We start from the raw sequence: 22,618 nt of genomic DNA on the forward strand, positions 1-22,618 counted from the left end.
TCTTTCAGGAAAAAGAACTCAGTGAAAGCATTCCTGAAGAAACACTGCAGGTTTCAGGAAAAGCCATGTCAGAAGAAGACAGGGAAGCATTAATTGTAAGCCAAAGGATTGGAAGAAGCAAGAGACCTAAAAAAGATAGATTATCATGGCCAAAATTCCAGTCAATTAAAAATAAAAAGATACTGGGACACAGAAGATCTCATAGTACATCAGATGCATATGAGCCTGCTATACAGGATATTTCCCCTACAAGCACAGACACAGAGTCTCAATTTCAACAAGAAGTACATATCAAAGAAAAAAAAGGAGGCCAAAAGAAACTGAAGTTCCCTAGCATTGGATTCAGAATGCATAGATCCAAACCAGAAACACAAGACAAGCACAAAAAAGAAGTAAAAACTACACTGTTATCTGAAAGAGAAAAAATACACAAAGAAGACAGCAGCTTGGAAAATCCTGAAATATTAACTGTAGAATATACAACATCTCCTGCTTATGAAATAAAACCAGGGGAGGTACATGAAACTCTAACAAAAGACATAAAAGAAATGAAAAATGGCATTTCATCTCATGCTAAAAGATGCCCTGAAGTTGAAATAAACATTAAAAAAGAAAAAGACAAGGAATCGACATCAAAATTCTCTGTACCTGAAGTACCAGATATAGCAACACAGGTATTAAATCCCAGTTTAGAAACACCTGATATGAAAGAGACCCCAACTAAACAAACAGAGCAAACAGCATCAAAATCCCGAAAAAAGAAACAGAAAGGAAAAACAGATAAAAAAGAAGGAGAAAGTGGAATTAAAATAGAAATGTTGGATCAAACACCACAAGAATTGATACAAGTAAAAGGGTTAGAAATAGGCATTGCTAAAGCTGAATTACACACAACATCTGACAAACTGGAAACAGGAGAAAAACAAGCAGAAGATGACACACAAATACTTAAAATTCAGAAAACAAATTTTGGGATTTCAGTGCCCAAAAGAAAAGAGACAGAGACCGAAGCAACAAAACTGGGAAGTGATATTTCACATTCAGTACAAGAACAAACCACTGAAGTAAGTTCAGAGGAGACAAATTTTCCTGTAAAACCTCATATTCCTGAAGCAGAATCAGAAACATCTACATGGAAAATACAAATGCCATCATTCAAAATGGGCAAAAGATCAAAACCTGAACAGAAAATACCAACAGAAGAAATAACGGTTGAATCAGAAGATACTGTAAAAGAGGAACAAACAGAAAATGGCATCATAACAAGCAATACAACTTTGAAGGCAGACATTGGAATAAAGACAGGAGAAAAAGATACAGATGGAAAAGAAAGCAAATTCAAATTACCAAAGTTTAAATTACCCACATTTACCTGGGCAAATGCAAAGGAAGAGAAAGGGCAAGAAGAAAATGAAGTAAATGAAAAAGAAGGAAAATGGCAATCAAAAGAAGAAAATGTAAAAACCACAGCAGAGACAGACCTCAAAGCCGGTGCCGGCGACATCAGCATCGTGGCGCCCGACATCAAGCTGCCCTCCGTCGAAGGCTCCCTCGAGCTCCAGGCACCGGACGTAGACATCAAGCTGCCCTCAGGCGAAGCCGAGCTGGAAGCCGCAGGCCTGAAAGGGAAGTTTAAGCTGCCCAAGTTCGACAAGCCCAAATTCGGCGTGTCGCCTCCCAAGGTGGAAGGGCTGGAAGGCGAGGTCAGCCTGCCCGCGGCAGAGGTGGAGCTGCCGTCCGCCACCGTGGCAGCTGCAGGGGAGGGCCCCGCGCTGGGCCTCAAAGCTGACGTCCCCGGCGCCAAGACCGAAGGGGCGGGCTGGAAGGTGGAGAAGCCCTCCCTGAAAATGCCCAAAGCTGACATCAAAGCTCCCAAGGTGGACGTCACCCTCCCCTCCGTCGACATCAGCCTTCCGAAGGCCAGCGTGGACCTGCAGGCGCCTGAGGCGGCCCTCACCCTGGAAGGAGAAGCAAAGGCCCCGGAGAAGGAGGCCGCGAAGAGCAAGGACGGCAAGTTCAAGATGCCCAAGTTCGGCATGCCTTCCTTTGGCTGGTCCAGCAGCAGAGAGGCCAAGGGCACCGTGGCCGCTGATGTGGACGTCAGCCTGAAGGAGCCCCAGGTGACGGCGCCCTCGGGAACCGCCGAGGTGGACGTGACCCTGCCCACGGCCGAGATCCAGGCGCCCGGCGTGGAGGTGACCGTGGAGACGGCCGCCGGAGCAGACGGCGAGAAAGGTCGATTCAAGATGCCCGATGTCAAGATGCCCAGCGTCAAGCTGCCCAAAGTCAAAGGTCCCCACGTGCAGGTCAGCCTGCCAAAGGCGGAGGTCTCGCTGCCCAAAGCCCAGGCCGAAGTCCAGGAGGCCGAAGTGGCCCTGCAGGGCCCCGACGCCGAAGGCAGCCTGGAGGTGTCTGCCGGCAAAGTAGAGGGCGGCGGCATGAAACTGCACATGCCGAAAGTCAAGGTGCCCAGCGTGGTCTTCTCCAAGCCGACCGTCAAGGCTCCCAAACTGGACGCAGATGTCGGCCTGCACAAAGGCGACGTCAGCCTCCCCGAGGCAGACCTCAAGGCCGGCGCCGGCGACATCAGCATCGTGGCGCCCGACATCAAGCTGCCCTCCGTCGAAGGCTCCCTCGAGCTCCAGGCACCGGACGTAGACATCAAGCTGCCCTCAGGCGAAGCCGAGCTGGAAGCCGCAGGCCTGAAAGGGAAGTTTAAGCTGCCCAAGTTCGACAAGCCCAAATTCGGCGTGTCGCCTCCCAAGGTGGAAGGGCTGGAAGGCGAGGTCAGCCTGCCCGCGGCAGAGGTGGAGCTGCCGTCCGCCACCGTGGCAGCTGCAGGGGAGGGCCCCGCGCTGGGCCTCAAAGCTGACGTCCCCGGCGCCAAGACCGAAGGGGCGGGCTGGAAGGTGGAGAAGCCCTCCCTGAAAATGCCCAAAGCTGACATCAAAGCTCCCAAGGTGGACGTCACCCTCCCCTCCGTCGACATCAGCCTTCCGAAGGCCAGCGTGGACCTGCAGGCGCCCGAGGCGGCCCTCACCCTGGAAGGAGAAGCAAAGGCCCCGGAGAAGGAGGCCGCGAAGAGCAAGGACGGCAAGTTCAAGATGCCCAAGTTCGGCATGCCTTCCTTTGGCTGGTCCAGCAGCAGAGAGGCCAAGGGCACCGTGGCCGCTGATGTGGACGTCAGCCTGAAGGAGCCCCAGGTGACGGCGCCCTCGGGAACCGCCGAGGTGGACGTGACCCTGCCCACGGCCGAGATCCAGGCGCCCGGCGTGGAGGTGACCGTGGAGACGGCCGCCGGAGCAGACGGCGAGAAAGGTCGATTCAAGATGCCCGACGTCAAGATGCCCAGCGTCAAGCTGCCCAAAGTCAAAGGTCCCCACGTGCAGGTCAGCCTGCCAAAGGCGGAGGTCTCGCTGCCCAAAGCCCAGGCCGAAGTCCAGGAGGCCGAAGTGGCCCTGCAGGGCCCCGACGCCGAAGGCAGCCTGGAGGTGTCTGCCGGCAAAGTAGAGGGCGGCGGCATGAAACTGCACATGCCAAAAGTCAAGGTGCCCAGCGTGGTCTTCTCCAAGCCGACCGTCAAGGCTCCCAAACTGGACGCAGATGTCGGCCTGCACAAAGGCGACGTCAGCCTCCCCGAGGCAGACCTCAAGGCCGGCGCCGGCGACATCAGCATCGTGGCGCCCGACATCAAGCTGCCCTCCGTCGAAGGCTCCCTCGAGCTCCAGGCACCGGACGTAGACATCAAGCTGCCCTCAGGCGAAGCCGAGCTGGAAGCCGCAGGCCTGAAAGGGAAGTTTAAGCTGCCCAAGTTCGACAAGCCCAAATTCGGCGTGTCGCCTCCCAAGGTGGAAGGGCTGGAAGGCGAGGTCAGCCTGCCCGCGGCAGAGGTGGAGCTGCCGTCCGCCACCGTGGCAGCTGCAGGGGAGGGCCCCACGCTGGGCCTCAAAGCTGACGTCCCCGGCGCCAAGACCGAAGGGGCGGGCTGGAAGGTGGAGAAGCCCTCCCTGAAAATGCCCAAAGCTGACATCAAAGCTCCCAAGGTGGACGTCACCCTCCCCTCCGTCGACATCAGCCTTCCGAAGGCCAGCGTGGACCTGCAGGCGCCCGAGGCGGCCCTCACCCTGGAAGGAGAAGCAAAGGCCCCGGAGAAGGAGGCCGCGAAGAGCAAGGACGGCAAGTTCAAGATGCCCAAGTTCGGCATGCCTTCCTTTGGCTGGTCCAGCAGCAGAGAGGCCAAGGGCACCGTGGCCGCTGATGTGGACGTCAGCCTGAAGGAGCCCCAGGTGACGGCGCCCTCGGGAACCGCCGAGGTGGACGTGACCCTGCCCACGGCCGAGATCCAGGCGCCCGGCGTGGAGGTGACCGTGGAGACGGCCGCCGGAGCAGACGGCGAGAAAGGTCGATTCAAGATGCCCGACGTCAAGATGCCCAGCGTCAAGCTGCCCAAAGTCAAAGGTCCCCACGTGCAGGTCAGCCTGCCAAAGGCGGAGGTCTCGCTGCCCAAAGCCCAGGCCGAAGTCCAGGAGGCCGAAGTGGCCCTGCAGGGCCCCGACGCCGAAGGCAGCCTGGAGGTGTCTGCCGGCAAAGTAGAGGGCGGCGGCATGAAACTGCACATGCCGAAAGTCAAGGTGCCCAGCGTGGTCTTCTCCAAGCCGACCGTCAAGGCTCCCAGACTGGACGCAGATGTCGGCCTGCACAAAGGCGACGTCAGCCTCCCCGAGGCAGACCTCAAGGCCGGCGCCAGTGACATCAGCATCGTGGTGCCCGACATCAAGCTGCCCTCCGTCGAAGGCTCCCTCGAGCTCCAGGCACCGGACGTAGACATCAAGCTGCCCTCAGGCGAAGGCTCGCTGGACGGAGCCGAGCTGGAAGCCGCAGGCCTGAAAGGGAAGTTTAAGCTGCCCAAGTTCGACAAGCCCAAATTCGGCGTGTCACCTCCCAAGGTGGAAGGGCTGGAAGGCGAGGTCAGCCTGCCCGCGGCAGAGGTGGAGCTGCCGTCCGCCACCGTGGCAGCTGCAGGGGAGGGCCCCGCGCTGGGCCTCAAAGCTGACGTCCCCGGCGCCAAGACCGAAGGGGCGGGCTGGAAGGTGGAGAAGCCCTCCCTCAAAATGCCCAAAGCTGACATCAAAGCTCCCAAGGTGGACGTCACCCTCCCCTCCGTCGACATCAGCCTTCCGAAGGCCAGCGTGGACCTGCAGGCGCCCGAGGCGGCCCTCACCCTGGAAGGAGAAGCAAAGGCCCCGGAGAAGGAGGCCGCGAAGAGCAAGGACGGCAAGTTCAAGATGCCCAAGTTCGGCATGCCTTCCTTTGGCTGGTCCAGCAGCAGAGAGGCCAAGGGCACCGTGGCCGCTGATGTGGACGTCAGCCTGAAGGAGCCCCAGGTGACGGCGCCCTCGGGAACCGCCGAGGTGGACGTGACCCTGCCCACGGCCGAGATCCAGGCGCCCGGCATGGAGGTGACCGTGGAGACGGCCACCGGAGCAGACGGCGAGAAAGGTCGATTCAAGATGCCCGACGTCAAGATGCCCAGCGTCAAGCTGCCCAAAGTCAAAGGTCCCCACGTGCAGGTCAGCCTGCCAAAGGCAGAGGTCTCACTACCCAAAGCCCAGGCCGAAGTCCAGGAGGCCGAAGTGGCCCTGCAGGGCCCCGACGCCGAAGGCAGCCTGGAGGTGTCTGCCGGCAAAGTAGAGGGCGGCGGCATGAAACTGCACATGCCGAAAGTCAAGGTGCCCAGCGTGGTCTTCTCCAAGCCGACCGTCAAGGCTCCCAAACTGGACGCAGATGTCGGCCTGCACAAAGGCGACGTCAGCCTCCCCGAGGCAGACCTCAAGGCCGGCGCCGGCGACATCAGCATCGTGGCGCCCGACATCAAGCTGTCCTCCGTCGAAGGCTCCCTCGAGCTCCAGGCACCGGACGTAGACATCAAGCTGCCCTCAGGCGAAGCCGAGCTGGAAGCCGCAGGCCTGAAAGGGAAGTTTAAGCTGCCCAAGTTCGACAAGCCCAAATTCGGCGTGTCGCCTCCCAAGGTGGAAGGGCTGGAAGGCGAGGTCAGCCTGCCCGCGGCAGAGGTGGAGCTGCCGTCCGCCACCGTGGCAGCTGCAGGGGAGGGCCCCGCGCTGGGCCTCAAAGCTGACGTCCCCGGCGCCAAGACCGAAGGGGCGGGCTGGAAGGTGGAGAAGCCCTCCCTGAAAATGCCCAAAGCTGACATCAAAGCTCCCAAGGTGGACGTCACCCTCCCCTCCGTCGACATCAGCCTTCCGAAGGCCAGCGTGGACCTGCAGGCGCCCGAGGCGGCCCTCACCCTGGAAGGAGAAGCAAAGGCCCCGGAGAAGGAGGCCGCGAAGAGCAAGGACGGCAAGTTCAAGATGCCCAAGTTCGGCATGCCTTCCTTTGGCTGGTCCAGCAGCAGAGAGGCCAAGGGCACCGTGGCCGCTGATGTGGACGTCAGCCTGAAGGAGCCCCAGGTGACGGCGCCCTCGGGAACCGCCGAGGTGGACGTGACCCTGCCCACGGCCGAGATCCAGGCGCCCGGCGTGGAGGTGACCGTGGAGACGGCCGCCGGAGCAGACGGCGAGAAAGGTCGATTCAAGATGCCCGACGTCAAGATGCCCAGCGTCAAGCTGCCCAAAGTCAAAGGTCCCCACGTGCAGGTCAGCCTGCCAAAGGCGGAGGTCTCGCTGCCCAAAGCCCAGGCCGAAGTCCAGGAGGCCGAAGTGGCCCTGCAGGGCCCCGACGCCGAAGGCAGCCTGGAGGTGTCTGCCGGCAAAGTAGAGGGCGGCGGCATGAAACTGCACATGCCGAAAGTCAAGGTGCCCAGCGTGGTCTTCTCCAAGCCGACCGTCAAGGCTCCCAGACTGGACGCAGATGTCGGCCTGCACAAAGGCGACGTCAGCCTCCCCGAGGCAGACCTCAAGGCCGGCGCCAGTGACATCAGCATCGTGGTGCCCGACATCAAGCTGCCCTCCGTCGAAGGCTCCCTCGAGCTCCAGGCACCGGACGTAGACATCAAGCTGCCCTCAGGCGAAGGCTCGCTGGACGGAGCCGAGCTGGAAGCCGCAGGCCTGAAAGGGAAGTTTAAGCTGCCCAAGTTCGACAAGCCCAAATTCGGCGTGTCACCTCCCAAGGTGGAAGGGCTGGAAGGCGAGGTCAGCCTGCCCGCGGCAGAGGTGGAGCTGCCGTCCGCCACCGTGGCAGCTGCAGGGGAGGGCCCCGCGCTGGGCCTCAAAGCTGACGTCCCCGGCGCCAAGACCGAAGGGGCGGGCTGGAAGGTGGAGAAGCCCTCCCTCAAAATGCCCAAAGCTGACATCAAAGCTCCCAAGGTGGACGTCACCCTCCCCTCCGTCGACATCAGCCTTCCGAAGGCCAGCGTGGACCTGCAGGCGCCCGAGGCGGCCCTCACCCTGGAAGGAGAAGCAAAGGCCCCGGAGAAGGAGGCCGCGAAGAGCAAGGACGGCAAGTTCAAGATGCCCAAGTTCGGCATGCCTTCCTTTGGCTGGTCCAGCAGCAGAGAGGCCAAGGGCACCGTGGCCGCTGATGTGGACGTCAGCCTGAAGGAGCCCCAGGTGACGGCGCCCTCGGGAACCGCCGAGGTGGACGTGACCCTGCCCACGGCCGAGATCCAGGCGCCCGGCATGGAGGTGACCGTGGAGACGGCCACCGGAGCAGACGGCGAGAAAGGTCGATTCAAGATGCCCGACGTCAAGATGCCCAGCGTCAAGCTGCCCAAAGTCAAAGGTCCCCACGTGCAGGTCAGCCTGCCAAAGGCAGAGGTCTCACTACCCAAAGCCCAGGCCGAAGTCCAGGAGGCCGAAGTGGCCCTGCAGGGCCCCGACGCCGAAGGCAGCCTGGAGGTGTCTGCCGGCAAAGTAGAGGGCGGCGGCATGAAACTGCACATGCCGAAAGTCAAGGTGCCCAGCGTGGTCTTCTCCAAGCCGACCGTCAAGGCTCCCAAACTGGACGCAGATGTCGGCCTGCACAAAGGCGACGTCAGCCTCCCCGAGGCAGACCTCAAGGCCGGCGCCGGCGACATCAGCATCGTGGCGCCCGACATCAAGCTGTCCTCCGTCGAAGGCTCCCTCGAGCTCCAGGCACCGGACGTAGACATCAAGCTGCCCTCAGGCGAAGCCGAGCTGGAAGCCGCAGGCCTGAAAGGGAAGTTTAAGCTGCCCAAGTTCGACAAGCCCAAATTCGGCGTGTCGCCTCCCAAGGTGGAAGGGCTGGAAGGCGAGGTCAGCCTGCCCGCGGCAGAGGTGGAGCTGCCGTCCGCCACCGTGGCAGCTGCAGGGGAGGGCCCCGCGCTGGGCCTCAAAGCTGACGTCCCCGGCGCCAAGACCGAAGGGGCGGGCTGGAAGGTGGAGAAGCCCTCCCTGAAAATGCCCAAAGCTGACATCAAAGCTCCCAAGGTGGACGTCACCCTCCCCTCCGTCGACATCAGCCTTCCGAAGGCCAGCGTGGACCTGCAGGCGCCCGAGGCGGCCCTCACCCTGGAAGGAGAAGCAAAGGCCCCGGAGAAGGAGGCCGCGAAGAGCAAGGACGGCAAGTTCAAGATGCCCAAGTTCGGCATGCCTTCCTTTGGCTGGTCCAGCAGCAGAGAGGCCAAGGGCACCGTGGCCGCTGATGTGGACGTCAGCCTGAAGGAGCCCCAGGTGACGGCGCCCTCGGGAACCGCCGAGGTGGACGTGACCCTGCCCACGGCCGAGATCCAGGCGCCCGGCGTGGAGGTGACCGTGGAGACGGCCGCCGGAGCAGACGGCGAGAAAGGTCGATTCAAGATGCCCGACGTCAAGATGCCCAGCGTCAAGCTGCCCAAAGTCAAAGGTCCCCACGTGCAGGTCAGCCTGCCAAAGGCGGAGGTCTCGCTGCCCAAAGCCCAGGCCGAAGTCCAGGAGGCCGAAGTGGCCCTGCAGGGCCCCGACGCCGAAGGCAGCCTGGAGGTGTCTGCCGGCAAAGTAGAGGGCGGCGGCATGAAACTGCACATGCCAAAAGTCAAGGTGCCCAGCGTGGTCTTCTCCAAGCCGACCGTCAAGGCTCCCAAACTGGACGCAGATGTCGGCCTGCACAAAGGCGACGTCAGCCTCCCCGAGGCAGACCTCAAGGCCGGCGCCGGCGACATCAGCATCGTGGCGCCCGACATCAAGCTGCCCTCCGTCGAAGGCTCCCTCGAGCTCCAGGCACCGGACGTAGACATCAAGCTGCCCTCAGGCGAAGCCGAGCTGGAAGCCGCAGGCCTGAAAGGGAAGTTTAAGCTGCCCAAGTTCGACAAGCCCAAATTCGGCGTGTCGCCTCCCAAGGTGGAAGGGCTGGAAGGCGAGGTCAGCCTGCCCGCGGCAGAGGTGGAGCTGCCGTCCGCCACCGTGGCAGCTGCAGGGGAGGGCCCCACGCTGGGCCTCAAAGCTGACGTCCCCGGCGCCAAGACCGAAGGGGCGGGCTGGAAGGTGGAGAAGCCCTCCCTCAAAATGCCCAAAGCTGACATCAAAGCTCCCAAGGTGGACGTCACCCTCCCCTCCGTCGACATCAGCCTTCCGAAGGCCAGCGTGGACCTGCAGGCGCCCGAGGCGGCCCTCACCCTGGAAGGAGAAGCAAAGGCCCCGGAGAAGGAGGCCGCGAAGAGCAAGGACGGCAAGTTCAAGATGCCCAAGTTCGGCATGCCTTCCTTTGGCTGGTCCAGCAGCAGAGAGGCCAAGGGCACCGTGGCCGCTGATGTGGACGTCAGCCTGAAGGAGCCCCAGGTGACGGCGCCCTCGGGAACCGCCGAGGTGGACGTGACCCTGCCCACGGCCGAGATCCAGGCGCCCGGCGTGGAGGTGACCGTGGAGACGGCCGCCGGAGCAGACGGCGAGAAAGGTCGATTCAAGATGCCCGACGTCAAGATGCCCAGCGTCAAGCTGCCCAAAGTCAAAGGTCCCCACGTGCAGGTCAGCCTGCCAAAGGCGGAGGTCTCGCTGCCCAAAGCCCAGGCCGAAGTCCAGGAGGCCGAAGTGGCCCTGCAGGGCCCCGACGCCGAAGGCAGCCTGGAGGTGTCTGCCGGCAAAGTAGAGGGCGGCGGCATGAAACTGCACATGCCAACAGTCAAGGTGCCCAGCGTGGTCTTCTCCAAGCCGACCGTCAAGGCTCCCAAACTGGACGCAGATGTCGGCCTGCACAAAGGCGACGTCAGCCTCCCCGAGGCAGACCTCAAGGCCGGCGCCAGTGACATCAGCATCGTGGCGCCCGACATCAAGCTGTCCTCCGTCGAAGGCTCCCTCGAGCTCCAGGCACCGGACGTAGACATCAAGCTGCCCTCAGGCGAAGCCGAGCTGGAAGCCGCAGGCCTGAAAGGGAAGTTTAAGCTGCCCAAGTTCGACAAGCCCAAATTCGGCGTGTCACCTCCCAAGGTGGAAGGGCTGGAAGGCGAGGTCAGCCTGCCCGCGGCAGAGGTGGAGCTGCCGTCCGCCACCGTGGCAGCTGCAGGGGAGGGCCCCGCGCTGGGCCTCAAAGCTGACGTCCCCGGCGCCAAGACCGAAGGGGCGGGCTGGAAGGTGGAGAAGCCCTCCCTGAAAATGCCCAAAGCTGACATCAAAGCTCCCAAGGTGGACGTCACCCTCCCCTCCGTCGACATCAGCCTTCCGAAGGCCAGCGTGGACCTGCAGGCGCCCGAGGCGGCCCTCACCCTGGAAGGAGAAGCAAAGGCCCCGGAGAAGGAGGCCGCGAAGAGCAAGGACGGCAAGTTCAAGATGCCCAAGTTCGGCATGCCTTCCTTTGGCTGGTCCAGCAGCAGAGAGGCCAAGGGCACCGTGGCCGCTGATGTGGACGTCAGCCTGAAGGAGCCCCAGGTGACGGCGCCCTCGGGAACCGCCGAGGTGGACGTGACCCTGCCCACGGCCGAGATCCAGGCGCCCGGCGTGGAGGTGACCGTGGAGACGGCCGCCGGAGCAGACGGCGAGAAAGGTCGATTCAAGATGCCCGACGTCAAGATGCCCAGCGTCAAGCTGCCCAAAGTCAAAGGTCCCCACGTGCAGGTCAGCCTGCCAAAGGCGGAGGTCTCGCTGCCCAAAGCCCAGGCCGAAGTCCAGGAGGCCGAAGTGGCCCTGCAGGGCCCCGACGCCGAAGGCAGCCTGGAGGTGTCTGCCGGCAAAGTAGAGGGCGGCGGCATGAAACTGCACATGCCAAAAGTCAAGGTGCCCAGCGTGGTCTTCTCCAAGCCGACCGTCAAGGCTCCCAAACTGGACGCAGATGTCGGCCTGCACAAAGGCGACGTCAGCCTCCCCGAGGCAGACCTCAAGGCCGGCGCCGGCGACATCAGCATCGTGGCGCCCGACATCAAGCTGCCCTCCGTCGAAGGCTCCCTCGAGCTCCAGGCACCGGACGTAGACATCAAGCTGCCCTCAGGCGAAGCCGAGCTGGAAGCCGCAGGCCTGAAAGGGAAGTTTAAGCTGCCCAAGTTCGACAAGCCCAAATTCGGCGTGTCGCCTCCCAAGGTGGAAGGGCTGGAAGGCGAGGTCAGCCTGCCCGCGGCAGAGGTGGAGCTGCCGTCCGCCACCGTGGCAGCTGCAGGGGAGGGCCCCACGCTGGGCCTCAAAGCTGACGTCCCCAGCGCCAAGACCGAAGGGGCGGGCTGGAAGGTGGAGAAGCCCTCCCTGAAAATGCCCAAAGCTGACATCAAAGCTCCCAAGGTGGACGTCACCCTCCCCTCCGTCGACATCAGCCTTCCGAAGGCCAGCGTGGACCTGCAGGCGCCCGAGGCGGCCCTCACCCTGGAAGGAGAAGCAAAGGCCCCGGAGAAGGAGGCCGCGAAGAGCAAGGACGGCAAGTTCAAGATGCCCAAGTTCGGCATGCCTTCCTTTGGCTGGTCCAGCAGCAGAGAGGCCAAGGGCACCGTGGCCGCTGATGTGGACGTCAGCCTGAAGGAGCCCCAGGTGACGGCGCCCTCGGGAACCGCCGAGGTGGACGTGACCCTGCCCACGGCCGAGATCCAGGCGCCCGGCGTGGAGGTGACCGTGGAGACGGCCGCCGGAGCAGACGGCGAGAAAGGTCGATTCAAGATGCCCGACGTCAAGATGCCCAGCGTCAAGCTGCCCAAAGTCAAAGGTCCCCACGTGCAGGTCAGCCTGCCAAAGGCGGAGGTCTCGCTGCCCAAAGCCCAGGCCGAAGTCCAGGAGGCCGAAGTGGCCCTGCAGGGCCCCGACGCCGAAGGCAGCCTGGAGGTGTCTGCCGGCAAAGTAGAGGGCGGCGGCATGAAACTGCACATGCCAACAGTCAAGGTGCCCAGCGTGGTCTTCTCCAAGCCGACCGTCAAGGCTCCCAAACTGGACGCAGATGTCGGCCTGCACAAAGGCGACGTCAGCCTCCCCGAGGCAGACCTCAAGGCCGGCGCCAGTGACATCAGCATCGTGGCGCCCGACATCAAGCTGTCCTCCGTCGAAGGCTCCCTCGAGCTCCAGGCACCGGACGTAGACATCAAGCTGCCCTCAGGCGAAGGCTCGCTGGACGGAGCCGAGCTGGAAGCCGCAGGCCTGAAAGGGAAGTTTAAGCTGCCCAAGTTCGACAAGCCCAAATTCGGCGTGTCACCTCCCAAGGTGGAAGGGCTGGAAGGCGAGGTCAGCCTGCCCGCGGCAGAGGTGGAGCTGCCGTCCGCCACCGTGGCAGCTGCAGGGGAGGGCCCCGCGCTGGGCCTCAAAGCTGACGTCCCCGGCGCCAAGACCGAAGGGGCGGGCTGGAAGGTGGAGAAGCCCTCCCTGAAAATGCCCAAAGCTGACATCAAAGCTCCCAAGGTGGACGTCACCCTCCCCTCCGTCGACATCAGCCTTCCGAAGGCCAGCGTGGACCTGCAGGCGCCCGAGGCGGCCCTCACCCTGGAAGGAGAAGCAAAGGCCCCGGAGAAGGAGGCCGCGAAGAGCAAGGACGGCAAGTTCAAGATGCCCAAGTTCGGCATGCCTTCCTTTGGCTGGTCCAGCAGCAGAGAGGCCAAGGGCACCGTGGCCGCTGATGTGGACGTCAGCCTGAAGGAGCCCCAGGTGACGGCGCCCTCGGGAACCGCCGAGGTGGACGTGACCCTGCCCACGGCCGAGATCCAGGCGCCCGGCATGGAGGTGACCGTGGAGACGGCCGCCGGAGCAGACGGCGAGAAAGGTCGATTCAAGATGCCCGACGTCAAGATGCCCAGCGTCAAGCTGCCCAAAGTCAAAGGTCCCCACGTGCAGGTCAGCCTGCCAAAGGCGGAGGTCTCGCTGCCCAAAGCCCAGGCCGAAGTCCAGGAGGCCGAAGTGGCCCTGCAGGGCCCCGACGCCGAAGGCAGCCTGGAGGTGTCTGCCGGCAAAGTAGAGGGCGGCGGCATGAAACTGCACATGCCGAAAGTCAAGGTGCCCAGCGTGGTCTTCTCCAAGCCGACCGTCAAGGCTCCCAAACTGGACGCAGATGTCGGCCTGCACAAAGGCGACGTCAGCCTCCCCGAGGCAGACCTCAAAGCCGGTGCCGGCGACATCAGCATCGTGGCGCCCGACATCAAGCTGCCCTCCGTCGAAGGCTCCCTCGAGCTCCAGGCACCGGACGTAGACATCAAGCTGCCCTCAGGCGAAGCCGAGCTGGAAGCCGCAGGCCTGAAAGGGAAGTTTAAGCTGCCCAAGTTCGACAAGCCCAAATTCGGCGTGTCGCCTCCCAAGGTGGAAGGGCTGGAAGGCGAGGTCAGCCTGCCCGCGGCAGAGGTGGAGCTGCCGTCCGCCACCGTGGCAGCTGCAGGGGAGGGCCCCGCGCTGGGCCTCAAAGCTGACGTCCCCGGCGCCAAGACCGAAGGGGCGGGCTGGAAGGTGGAGAAGCCCTCCCTGAAAATGCCCAAAGCTGACATCAAAGCTCCCAAGGTGGACGTCACCCTCCCCTCCGTCGACATCAGCCTTCCGAAGGCCAGCGTGGACCTGCAGGCGCCCGAGGCGGCCCTCACCCTGGAAGGAGAAGCAAAGGCCCCGGAGAAGGAGGCCGCGAAGAGCAAGGACGGCAAGTTCAAGATGCCCAAGTTCGGCATGCCTTCCTTTGGCTGGTCCAGCAGCAGAGAGGCCAAGGGCACCGTGGCCGCTGATGTGGACGTCAGCCTGAAGGAGCCCCAGGTGACGGCGCCTTCGGGAACCGCCGAGGTGGACGTGACCCTGCCCACGGCCGAGATCCAGGCGCCCGGCGTGGAGGTGACCGTGGAGACGGCCGCCGGAGCAGACGGCGAGAAAGGTCGATTCAAGATGCCCGACGTCAAGATGCCCAGCGTCAAGCTGCCCAAAGTCAAAGGTCCCCACGTGCAGGTCAGCCTGCCAAAGGCGGAGGTCTCGCTGCCCAAAGCCCAGGCCGAAGTCCAGGAGGCCAAAGTGGCCCTGCAGGGCCCCGACGCCGAAGGCAGCCTGGAGGTGTCTGCCGGCAAAGTAGAGGGCGGCGGCATGAAACTGCACATGCCGAAAGTCAAGGTGCCCAGCGTGGTCTTCTCCAAGCCGACCGTCAAGGCTCCCAAACTGGACGCAGATGTCGGCCTGCACAAAGGCGACGTCAGCCTCCCCGAGGCAGACCTCAAAGCCGGTGCCGGCGACATCAGCATCGTGGCGCCCGACATCAAGCTGCCCTCCGTCGAAGGCTCCCTCGAGCTCCAGGCACCGGACGTAGACATCAAGCTGCCCTCAGGCGAAGCCGAGCTGGAAGCCGCAGGCCTGAAAGGGAAGTTTAAGCTGCCCAAGTTCGACAAGCCCAAATTCGGCGTGTCGCCTCCCAAGGTGGAAGGGCTGGAAGGCGAGGTCAGCCTGCCCGCGGCAGAGGTGGAGCTGCCGTCCGCCACCGTGGCAGCTGCAGGGGAGGGCCCCGCGCTGGGCCTCAAAGCTGACGTCCCCGGCGCCAAGACCGAAGGGGCGGGCTGGAAGGTGGAGAAGCCCTCCCTGAAAATGCCCAAAGCTGACATCAAAGCTCCCAAGGTGGACGTCACCCTCCCCTCCGTCGACATCAGCCTTCCGAAGGCCAGCGTGGACCTGCAGGCGCCCGAGGCGGCCCTCACCCTGGAAGGAGAAGCAAAGGCCCCGGAGAAGGAGGCCGCGAAGAGCAAGGACGGCAAGTTCAAGATGCCCAAGTTCGGCATGCCTTCCTTTGGCTGGTCCAGCAGCAGAGAGGCCAAGGGCACCGTGGCCGCTGATGTGGACGTCAGCCTGAAGGAGCCCCAGGTGACGGCGCCCTTGGCAACCGCCGACGTTGACATAACGCTGCCTTCAGCCGAATTCCACACACCAACTCTTGATATTGATGTGTCTTCCTCTCCTCATAAAGAGGATGATATTGGTAAATCTAAAAGTTCTTTCTTTAAAATACCCAAGGTTTCCCTTTCCAGAAGTTCCAAATCTCAGGCACGCAGTAAGTCTGGTTTTGATGTGTCAGGTTCTAAAATTGATCAGGATTCCTCTTTATTAAAAGATGATATTACTCTTACTAAATATCAGATGAATCTTGCAGAATCTGAATCAAAAACTGTATCTGTTACTGATGAAAATGTATCAGAAACAGATTTTGAAATTTTAAATGTAGATGCTTCTGTTGATCAAGGAATTCTAACGATCGAAGGGAAAACCCCAGCTGCTGAAACAGCTGTTGGTGACACAGAGTTTACAGTTAAAATTCCTAAATTCCGAAAACCAAAATTTGGAATTTCATGGTCTAGAGGAAAACCATTGGAAAGAGATGTCGATTCTAAAATGGAAACTGAAATCTCAAAGGTTAACATAGCATCTGATCTGACTGATACTGATATTGAAAAACGAGTTGAGATTCCCGATGCCAAATTAAGCATAAAGATGCCCAAGCCTCCAGCTGAAGTTTTTCTGGATTCACCAAAGTGTGATATCAGTCTCCCAACAATGGAAGCTAGTGTACCAAAGTTAGAAGTGGAAAGCCATGGCCCACATTTAGAGTGCAAGGCAGAAGATGTAGCAGTTTCAGTAGAGAAGGACAGTGAGGAAAAAGAGAACAAATTTAAGACATCAAAATTCAAACTGCCTTCATTTAGTTGGTCACCAAAGAAAGAAGCTGTTGCTTCTGCTGAAGTTGTGGGACAGCTGGAAGAACCCACTTTATCTGGAGACACAGAATCTGAATTAAAATTTCCTATCCCTGAGAATCAGTACCCTCATGTGGAATTTGATCCATCAACAGAAAAAGATGGTGAAAAAGGAAAAAACAAGAAGTCCCAATTTATCATGCCAAAGATCTCATTCCCTAAAATGAAGGGTCAGAAAGTCCAGGTCTCTGTTCCTGTACTAGAAACTGACATTAGTGTTCCCAAACAAGAAAAAGAAAGCATTTCAGTTGAGAAATCTGATAAAGGGAGTACTGGAGAAGGGGCAGGAATAAGCATAAAAGTGCCTAAAGTTACAGTCCCTACTTTGGAATTTTCCAAACCAGAAGTTAAGGCTCCCAAAATAGATATGGATATTAGCATACCTACAGGTGAGGTCGTACTTCCTACGTGTGAAGATGACCCAACATTGAAATCAACTGCTGCTAATACAGGCCTCTCTACCTCAGATATTAAGATGATAACTGAAGGCTCCCTTGAGGTAAAGAGTCCTGATGCAAGTGTTGAACGTCCATTATGTGAAATTGCTGTGGGTGATGTAGAAATAAAAAATGATGGTCCTGAAGGGAAATCAAAAATGTCTAAATTCCAGATGCCAAAGTTTGGTATTATACATTCCAAAGCAAAAGGGTCAGAAAATGAAGTCAGTCAATCCAAATCAGAAGTCAAGGTTCCCCAACTAAAAGCAACGGTAGAAATAGCTGACATTGCTCTTGAAGCACCAGATTTGGAGGTGGAATGTGGTACAGGAACAGAAACTTACAGCCCAAAAGTCAAAACAACCAAAGCTGACAGTAAGACATCAGAAGCTGATGCTTGCCTCCCATCAGCTGACATTTCTATTCCAAAACCAGGCCATGATATTCAGGATTCAGATGCTGCACTAAAAATCAGAGGGGAAATAAAGCAAGATGGAGATGGAGAAGAGAAGGAAGGACATTTCAAAATGCCAAAATTCAAGCTGCCATCCTTCAGTTGGTCACCAAAGAAGGAAGCAAGTGTTAAAACAGATTCTGGAGCAAATTTGGAAGAACAGAAACTTGCTGTAATGCCAGGTAGAATTGACATAGAAGTGAGAGGAAGCGATGATCAAGGCACTGGGCCAGCCCTTGATATGGAAATATCTGCAGAAAAAGTGGAACAAAAAAGCCCAATTAAAAAGCCTCAATTTGTCATGCCTAAGATTTCACTCTCCAAGATCAAGGTTCCGAAACCTCAGACACATTCACCAAAAGTTGAAGCTGGTGCTACTACTCTTCAAACAGAGTGTGATGACTCAATACAAATACCTGATATAGAAAGTAGGCATTCCGAAAGGACAGAAGATGGGGCACAAATAAGCATAAAACTGGCTGATGTTAAGATCCCCACTCTAGAGTCTTCCAAAATCGAAACTGGAGCCTCCCAAAGTGATGTGGGAATCAGCTCAGCAAAGATTGATGCTCCTCAGCCTCCCTCAGAGGGGAGTTTTCAACAGGTTGCCCTAAAATCTAGTTCTACAAAAGAAGACATAATTCATAAAACAGGTGTTAGGCTTCCCAAAGAACAAGATTCTGCTGAACTGAGAAGCCCTGAAATAGTAACAGAAATATCAGTTGTGGATGGAAGAAAGATGAAGTCAGAAGATCCTGAAGGGAAGATTAAAATGCCCAAATTTCAGAAGCCAAAGTTTGGAATCTCCTTAACAAAAGGGAAAGGGCTAGAGACAGAGATTAGCTCTCCAAAAATTGAAGCTGAGCCACCCCAGGTAAAAATTACAAACAAAATTGCTGACATTGCTGTGGGAATTCCAGCATCAGAACTTACATCTGAGATGTCAGATCCTGGAGTAGATGTTTATGTTTCTAGGACCAAAACACCCGAAGTTCTAACAGCTGACATTGAAGCTCCAAAGGTAGACCTAAGCTTCCAGACAGTGTCTAAACCAATGACAGAGGGAACTATTGAGCACCTTGAAGAGAAAGAAATTGAATTAAAAAAAGAATGTGAAATAGAAGCTGAAGAAATTCAGACTGAAGAACATCAGGGATGGTTTAAAATGCCAAAATTCAGGATACCTGCATTTGGCAGGACATCCTTCAAGGAAAAAAAAGGTGACGCTGATATTGAAAGAAGTATGGAAAAAACTCAGGCAAGTGTTCCCTCTGCCAAACTACAAGCTGAAGCAAGTGTTCCTGAAAATACCTTCTCATTACCACATGGAATCGCTGAAATTGCTACTGAAAAAGAAGGGATTCCAAAATTAGGAGATTCTGTGAAGAGTTCTGATGTTAGCTTGCCAAAATTGGAAGGAGATATTTCATTATCCCCAGAAAGAACGGATAGTAAAATGAAAATTCAAAAAACTGAAACTTATGCAGACATAGTTAAGCATGGTGCTGAAGGGCAAAAAATGCATAGTTCCAAATTCACAGTGTCTTCAACAGAGTTGTCTAAATCCTACCCAAGTGCTTCAGAAATTGAAAAAGACAACAGTTTATCAAATAGGTTTCCTACGTGTACTGTGAGTGTTCAAGAGCATAAAGTCACATCACAAAGTATACAAGTCTCAAAGGTAGAAAGTTCCACTAAGTTAGAGACTTCAGAGGCAGGATGGAAACCATCATCAGCTGAAATTACTCTGGATGCAACACAGGACAAAATAGACATTAGTCTTCCAAAGGAAGAGCTAGATATTCAAAATGAAGAGGCTATAATTAAGAAAGGAAAGATAAAGGGTGAGGTGAAAATTATGGGAAAAGCCAGTGAAGGAAGTAAATTTAAAAGTTCTACCTGGGAATGGTCTACGACAAAGGGATCAGAAGATGGTTCTTATGTTACAGCTAAACTGGAAGATCTAAAGGTAGAAGTTCCAGGAGTGAAAACGGATGTTAAAATAGCTAGAGTAGATCCTGAAATGAAACTTCAAGTGAAAAGTGTTGAAAAGGACACGTCTGCAGGGATGAAAGTGCAAGTAGAAGACAGAGCAGAAACAAGTAAAATTAAAACATACAAGTTTAAGATTCCAAAGTTTGGAGCGTTGCATTCAGAAGTGAAGGGTTTTGAAGATGATATCAATTTGCCAAAGTCAGAAGATGATTCAGTATCTAAAACTGAACTGGGCACAGCAGAAATGCAGTTTCAAAAATCAGAAGGATCCATTGGCCTGGAAAGTGTAAATCTAGATCATACAGAAGCATTTGCTGGAGTAACAGTGGATGAATCACAAGGTGCCCCACAAGTAATTATAAAAATTCCCAAACTAAAAATACCAAGATTCACTTTCAAAGCTCTCCCAACTGAAGCCAATATTTCAGTGTCGAGAGTGGTAATAGATCCAAAGGGATCTAGTACAGATGTTGAAGTAGTGCAACTGCCAGCAAGCTCTGCTATCCTTGAAGAAACACCGGAGGTTCTAGAGGGTGGCATTCAAAAGGCAAAAAGCAAAATTCTAACACTGACTGAACCTGACATTAAAACAGCACAGGTGACAACTACCATAGAGACCTCCCTTTCAAATGCAGGGCAAGACCTTCATTGGTCATATGTAGAGGGCCAGGAAGTCAGCGAGAAAGCAGAACCTGAACATGTTGCTATTGAAAAGTGTGAGATTTACACTACTGAAATACTGAAAGAATCAGAGATTCTCTCACCACAAGTCAAAACTGCTACTTTGGGATTCTCATTGCTCAAGGCAAAGTTGCCTGAATCACATAGCAACTTAGAAGTGCTAGTCCAGCAGTCATCTTCAGCAGAAGATGTATCAGTATCTAAATGTGCTGATGAAAGCTTTGGAGTAGCAGCACAGAGTACTGGCACTGCTGAGCTTAAACTGTCTGGCAAACCACACTGTGAGTCTGAAGAATATAGTGGAGATGCAAGTATGACAAAGATAAAAACATTTGATGTTGAAGAAACACCTTCCAGTAAACCCAAAGAGAGTCATTCTGATAAGTCACCAGAGAAAATAACTGCAGGTCCTCCCTCTAAAGCTGAGGATGTAGCTGAAGTGCTAGAAGATGAAGAAAAAGGCATAACCAATGAAAAAGACAAGACTGATAGTAAAAGATCTCCTGGAAGATTCAAATTTTGGCTTCCGACTATTGGCTTTTCATCACCTGGTGATGAAACAAGCACAGATTCCAAAACAGAAGTAAAAAAATCAGTTCCAGAAGATGCGAAACTTGCTGACACATCAGATAATGATTCTTCTAAGCAAACTGAGAAAACTGGATGGTTTAGATTCCCCAAGCTTGGTTTTACATCTCCTTCTAAAAAGGTTAAGACTGTTGACAAAGAAGAGACAGGTCATAAAGAGGGAAGAATCTCAGATGAAGACAGCCCATCAGATAAACCCGATGTATTTTTTGATGCACAAGAAAGCTTATCACCTAAAGAAAGAGAGGGTGAAAAAACTGCAGTCGATGGGGCCTCATCTGATGTTTCGGTTTCTCGAACCATTGTGACATCTTCAGCAAGAACTGAACTGATTTTGTTGGAGGAAGAAAAAGATAGTCCATCTAGTATTTCCAGAGATGCACCCAAATGAAGATCTCCAGTTATTTCAACCCTGAACGAAAAGAATCTATACTTACCAAAAAAGCCATTATTTTCTAGTAACTGAAAATGAAACAAAAACCCAAAGCTGATATGTTTGATAAGAGTCGAACAGAATTTCCCACATTTAAATATTCCAGTACGTGGATGTGCTGTATTGTGCACTAATAAAAATACTGATTTCTTCAAATCTGCCCCAAAGGCAACAATGTCTACAGGTACAGAGGAGCCTGTATAAATTTCAGCAAAGCCCAAAGACACCTGAAGCATGAAAGTAAACTACTGAAAGGCTGGATGATAGCAAAATGATTTGCTAAATAGGCTTCTTAAAAACACATGAATTGTGTGTAGATTATAGATTATTTCCAGAATAGAGCATAAACTAATACTCTGAGAACTATACTTACTTGTTTAGATTTTGGACCTTTCTACTTCTGCTTTCTTATTAAAATATTTTCTTTATTTCAGTTAAGGTAATATGGATATTCCACAAAACTTACAATGCAAAATAAAAACAAAATACTAGTGTAGAGAGACTAATGCTTTACCCCTTCCTCTCTTCTCATTTTTTGGTTATTCTGGTGGGTTGTATTTAGCCTTAAAAGACTTTTTTAAAAAACCAACAGAATAAATTCAAGACCGAAACCATATAACTAATTCACATTTTAAGATACCAAAATAAAACATACTGACAGAGAAATGTGGATAAATAAATTTTAATGTATATATTTACTGGATAGTTAAATGCACGGATTGATCTGCCACACTGCAATCTTTGATTGCTTCAAAGGTTTTCTGGGAAAGGAGATGTATATAATTATTTACTTCTTGTTTATATTAAGGCTTCTCTCAAGCGCACAACAAAAACCAGAGTGTGTATGTGACAGCTTTCACGTGTACCATTAAAACACTGTCTGTATTCTTAATTCACAATAAACTCACCATATGAATAATAATAGTGCGAGTTACTGAGAGTGCTGTTTGCATTTTCTGGTCCTGAAAATCCCAGCTTAAATTATGCCCCACTACCTGCTGAAGGACAGAACAGTTTCTATATTTAATCTAGGGTGGTTTGACCCTGGCTGGAAGCCAAATGAACACCTAAGTCACTCTATCACTCCCCTTTTCAGCTGGACAGGGGAGAAAATATATATTGAGAGGCTTAGGATTTGAGCTAAGGACAGGGAGAGATCACTCTGCAATTAGTGTCATGGGCCAAACAGACCCAACACAGAATAAAGGAAAGAAAACTCTCTAATTTATTACACTACACACACGCCCAGTGACACCAGAGTCAGACAATGAGAAGCGTGATCAGATCTTAAAGCACCTTCCCCCCCCACCCCTCCCTTAGCAGACTTCACTTTAGTCATGATTTTGCTCCCTTCTTCCCCTCCACTGTGACATGGGGAGGGGAATGGGGTTTGGGTCAGTTCCTCACGAGCTGTTTTCCTTCTCCAGATCTTAAAACACCTCCACCTCCCCACCCCACCCCCTTCTTACAGACTTTAGGGATGATTTCACTCCCTTCTTACTACATAATCATAATATTTGGTCATAAGGGTTACAAACTAATCTGAGGCTTTTCACTCATTACAGTCCTGAGCTTTATGGAATTGCACATGCAGACATGGTTCATTATAGTAGTTTTCTCATTTTCTTTCTCCATATTCTATTTAGTACAGGGAAAGCAGACACAGCAAAACATTTAGAAATCAGCTTGTAAAGGAAGCATCCTTGGTTGTCTAACCATCTGTGGCTCGAGATGCTCTTCATTTCTATGCTCTATCAGTAGGCTTAAATATTCTAAAGAGAACTGCCAGTAGTTATTCTGAAGAGAACACTAATTTTTGCTGAAGAGACTGTTCACATAAGTGCTGGGCATGTATCATTTGTTTGGATCATGCAGCATTTCCCTGAAGCTTCCCTCATTTTAAGAGTCATTGTTCAATAGACCCAAAATCACCACACCAGCCAGCAATAGCACATAGCAGGACTGAGGAAAACCCTGTGATA

At 54.9% G+C, this 22,618-nt stretch overlaps 1 protein-coding gene across 1 annotated transcript in view; it reads left to right on the forward strand.

The window, feature by feature from the left end:
- Nucleotides 1-21,537, forward strand: part of AHNAK2 (AHNAK nucleoprotein 2) — a gene marked incomplete at its 5' end in the record, with an annotated part of 56,912 nt that extends 35,375 nt beyond the window's left edge. Inside the window, one exon of the mRNA XM_084270701.1 lies at nt 9-21,537. Within this exon, the coding sequence (XP_084126827.1) occupies nt 9-20,594 (20,586 nt within the window). The 3' untranslated portion in view covers nt 20,595-21,537. The remainder of the gene's footprint in view (nt 1-8) is intronic.
- Between the last annotated feature and the right edge of the window lie 1,081 nt (nt 21,538-22,618).

Source organism: Gallinula chloropus (assembly GCF_964237585.1).
Source record: "Gallinula chloropus genome assembly, chromosome: 14".
In the NCBI taxonomy this organism is placed as follows: Eukaryota; Metazoa; Chordata; class Aves; order Gruiformes; family Rallidae; genus Gallinula; species Gallinula chloropus.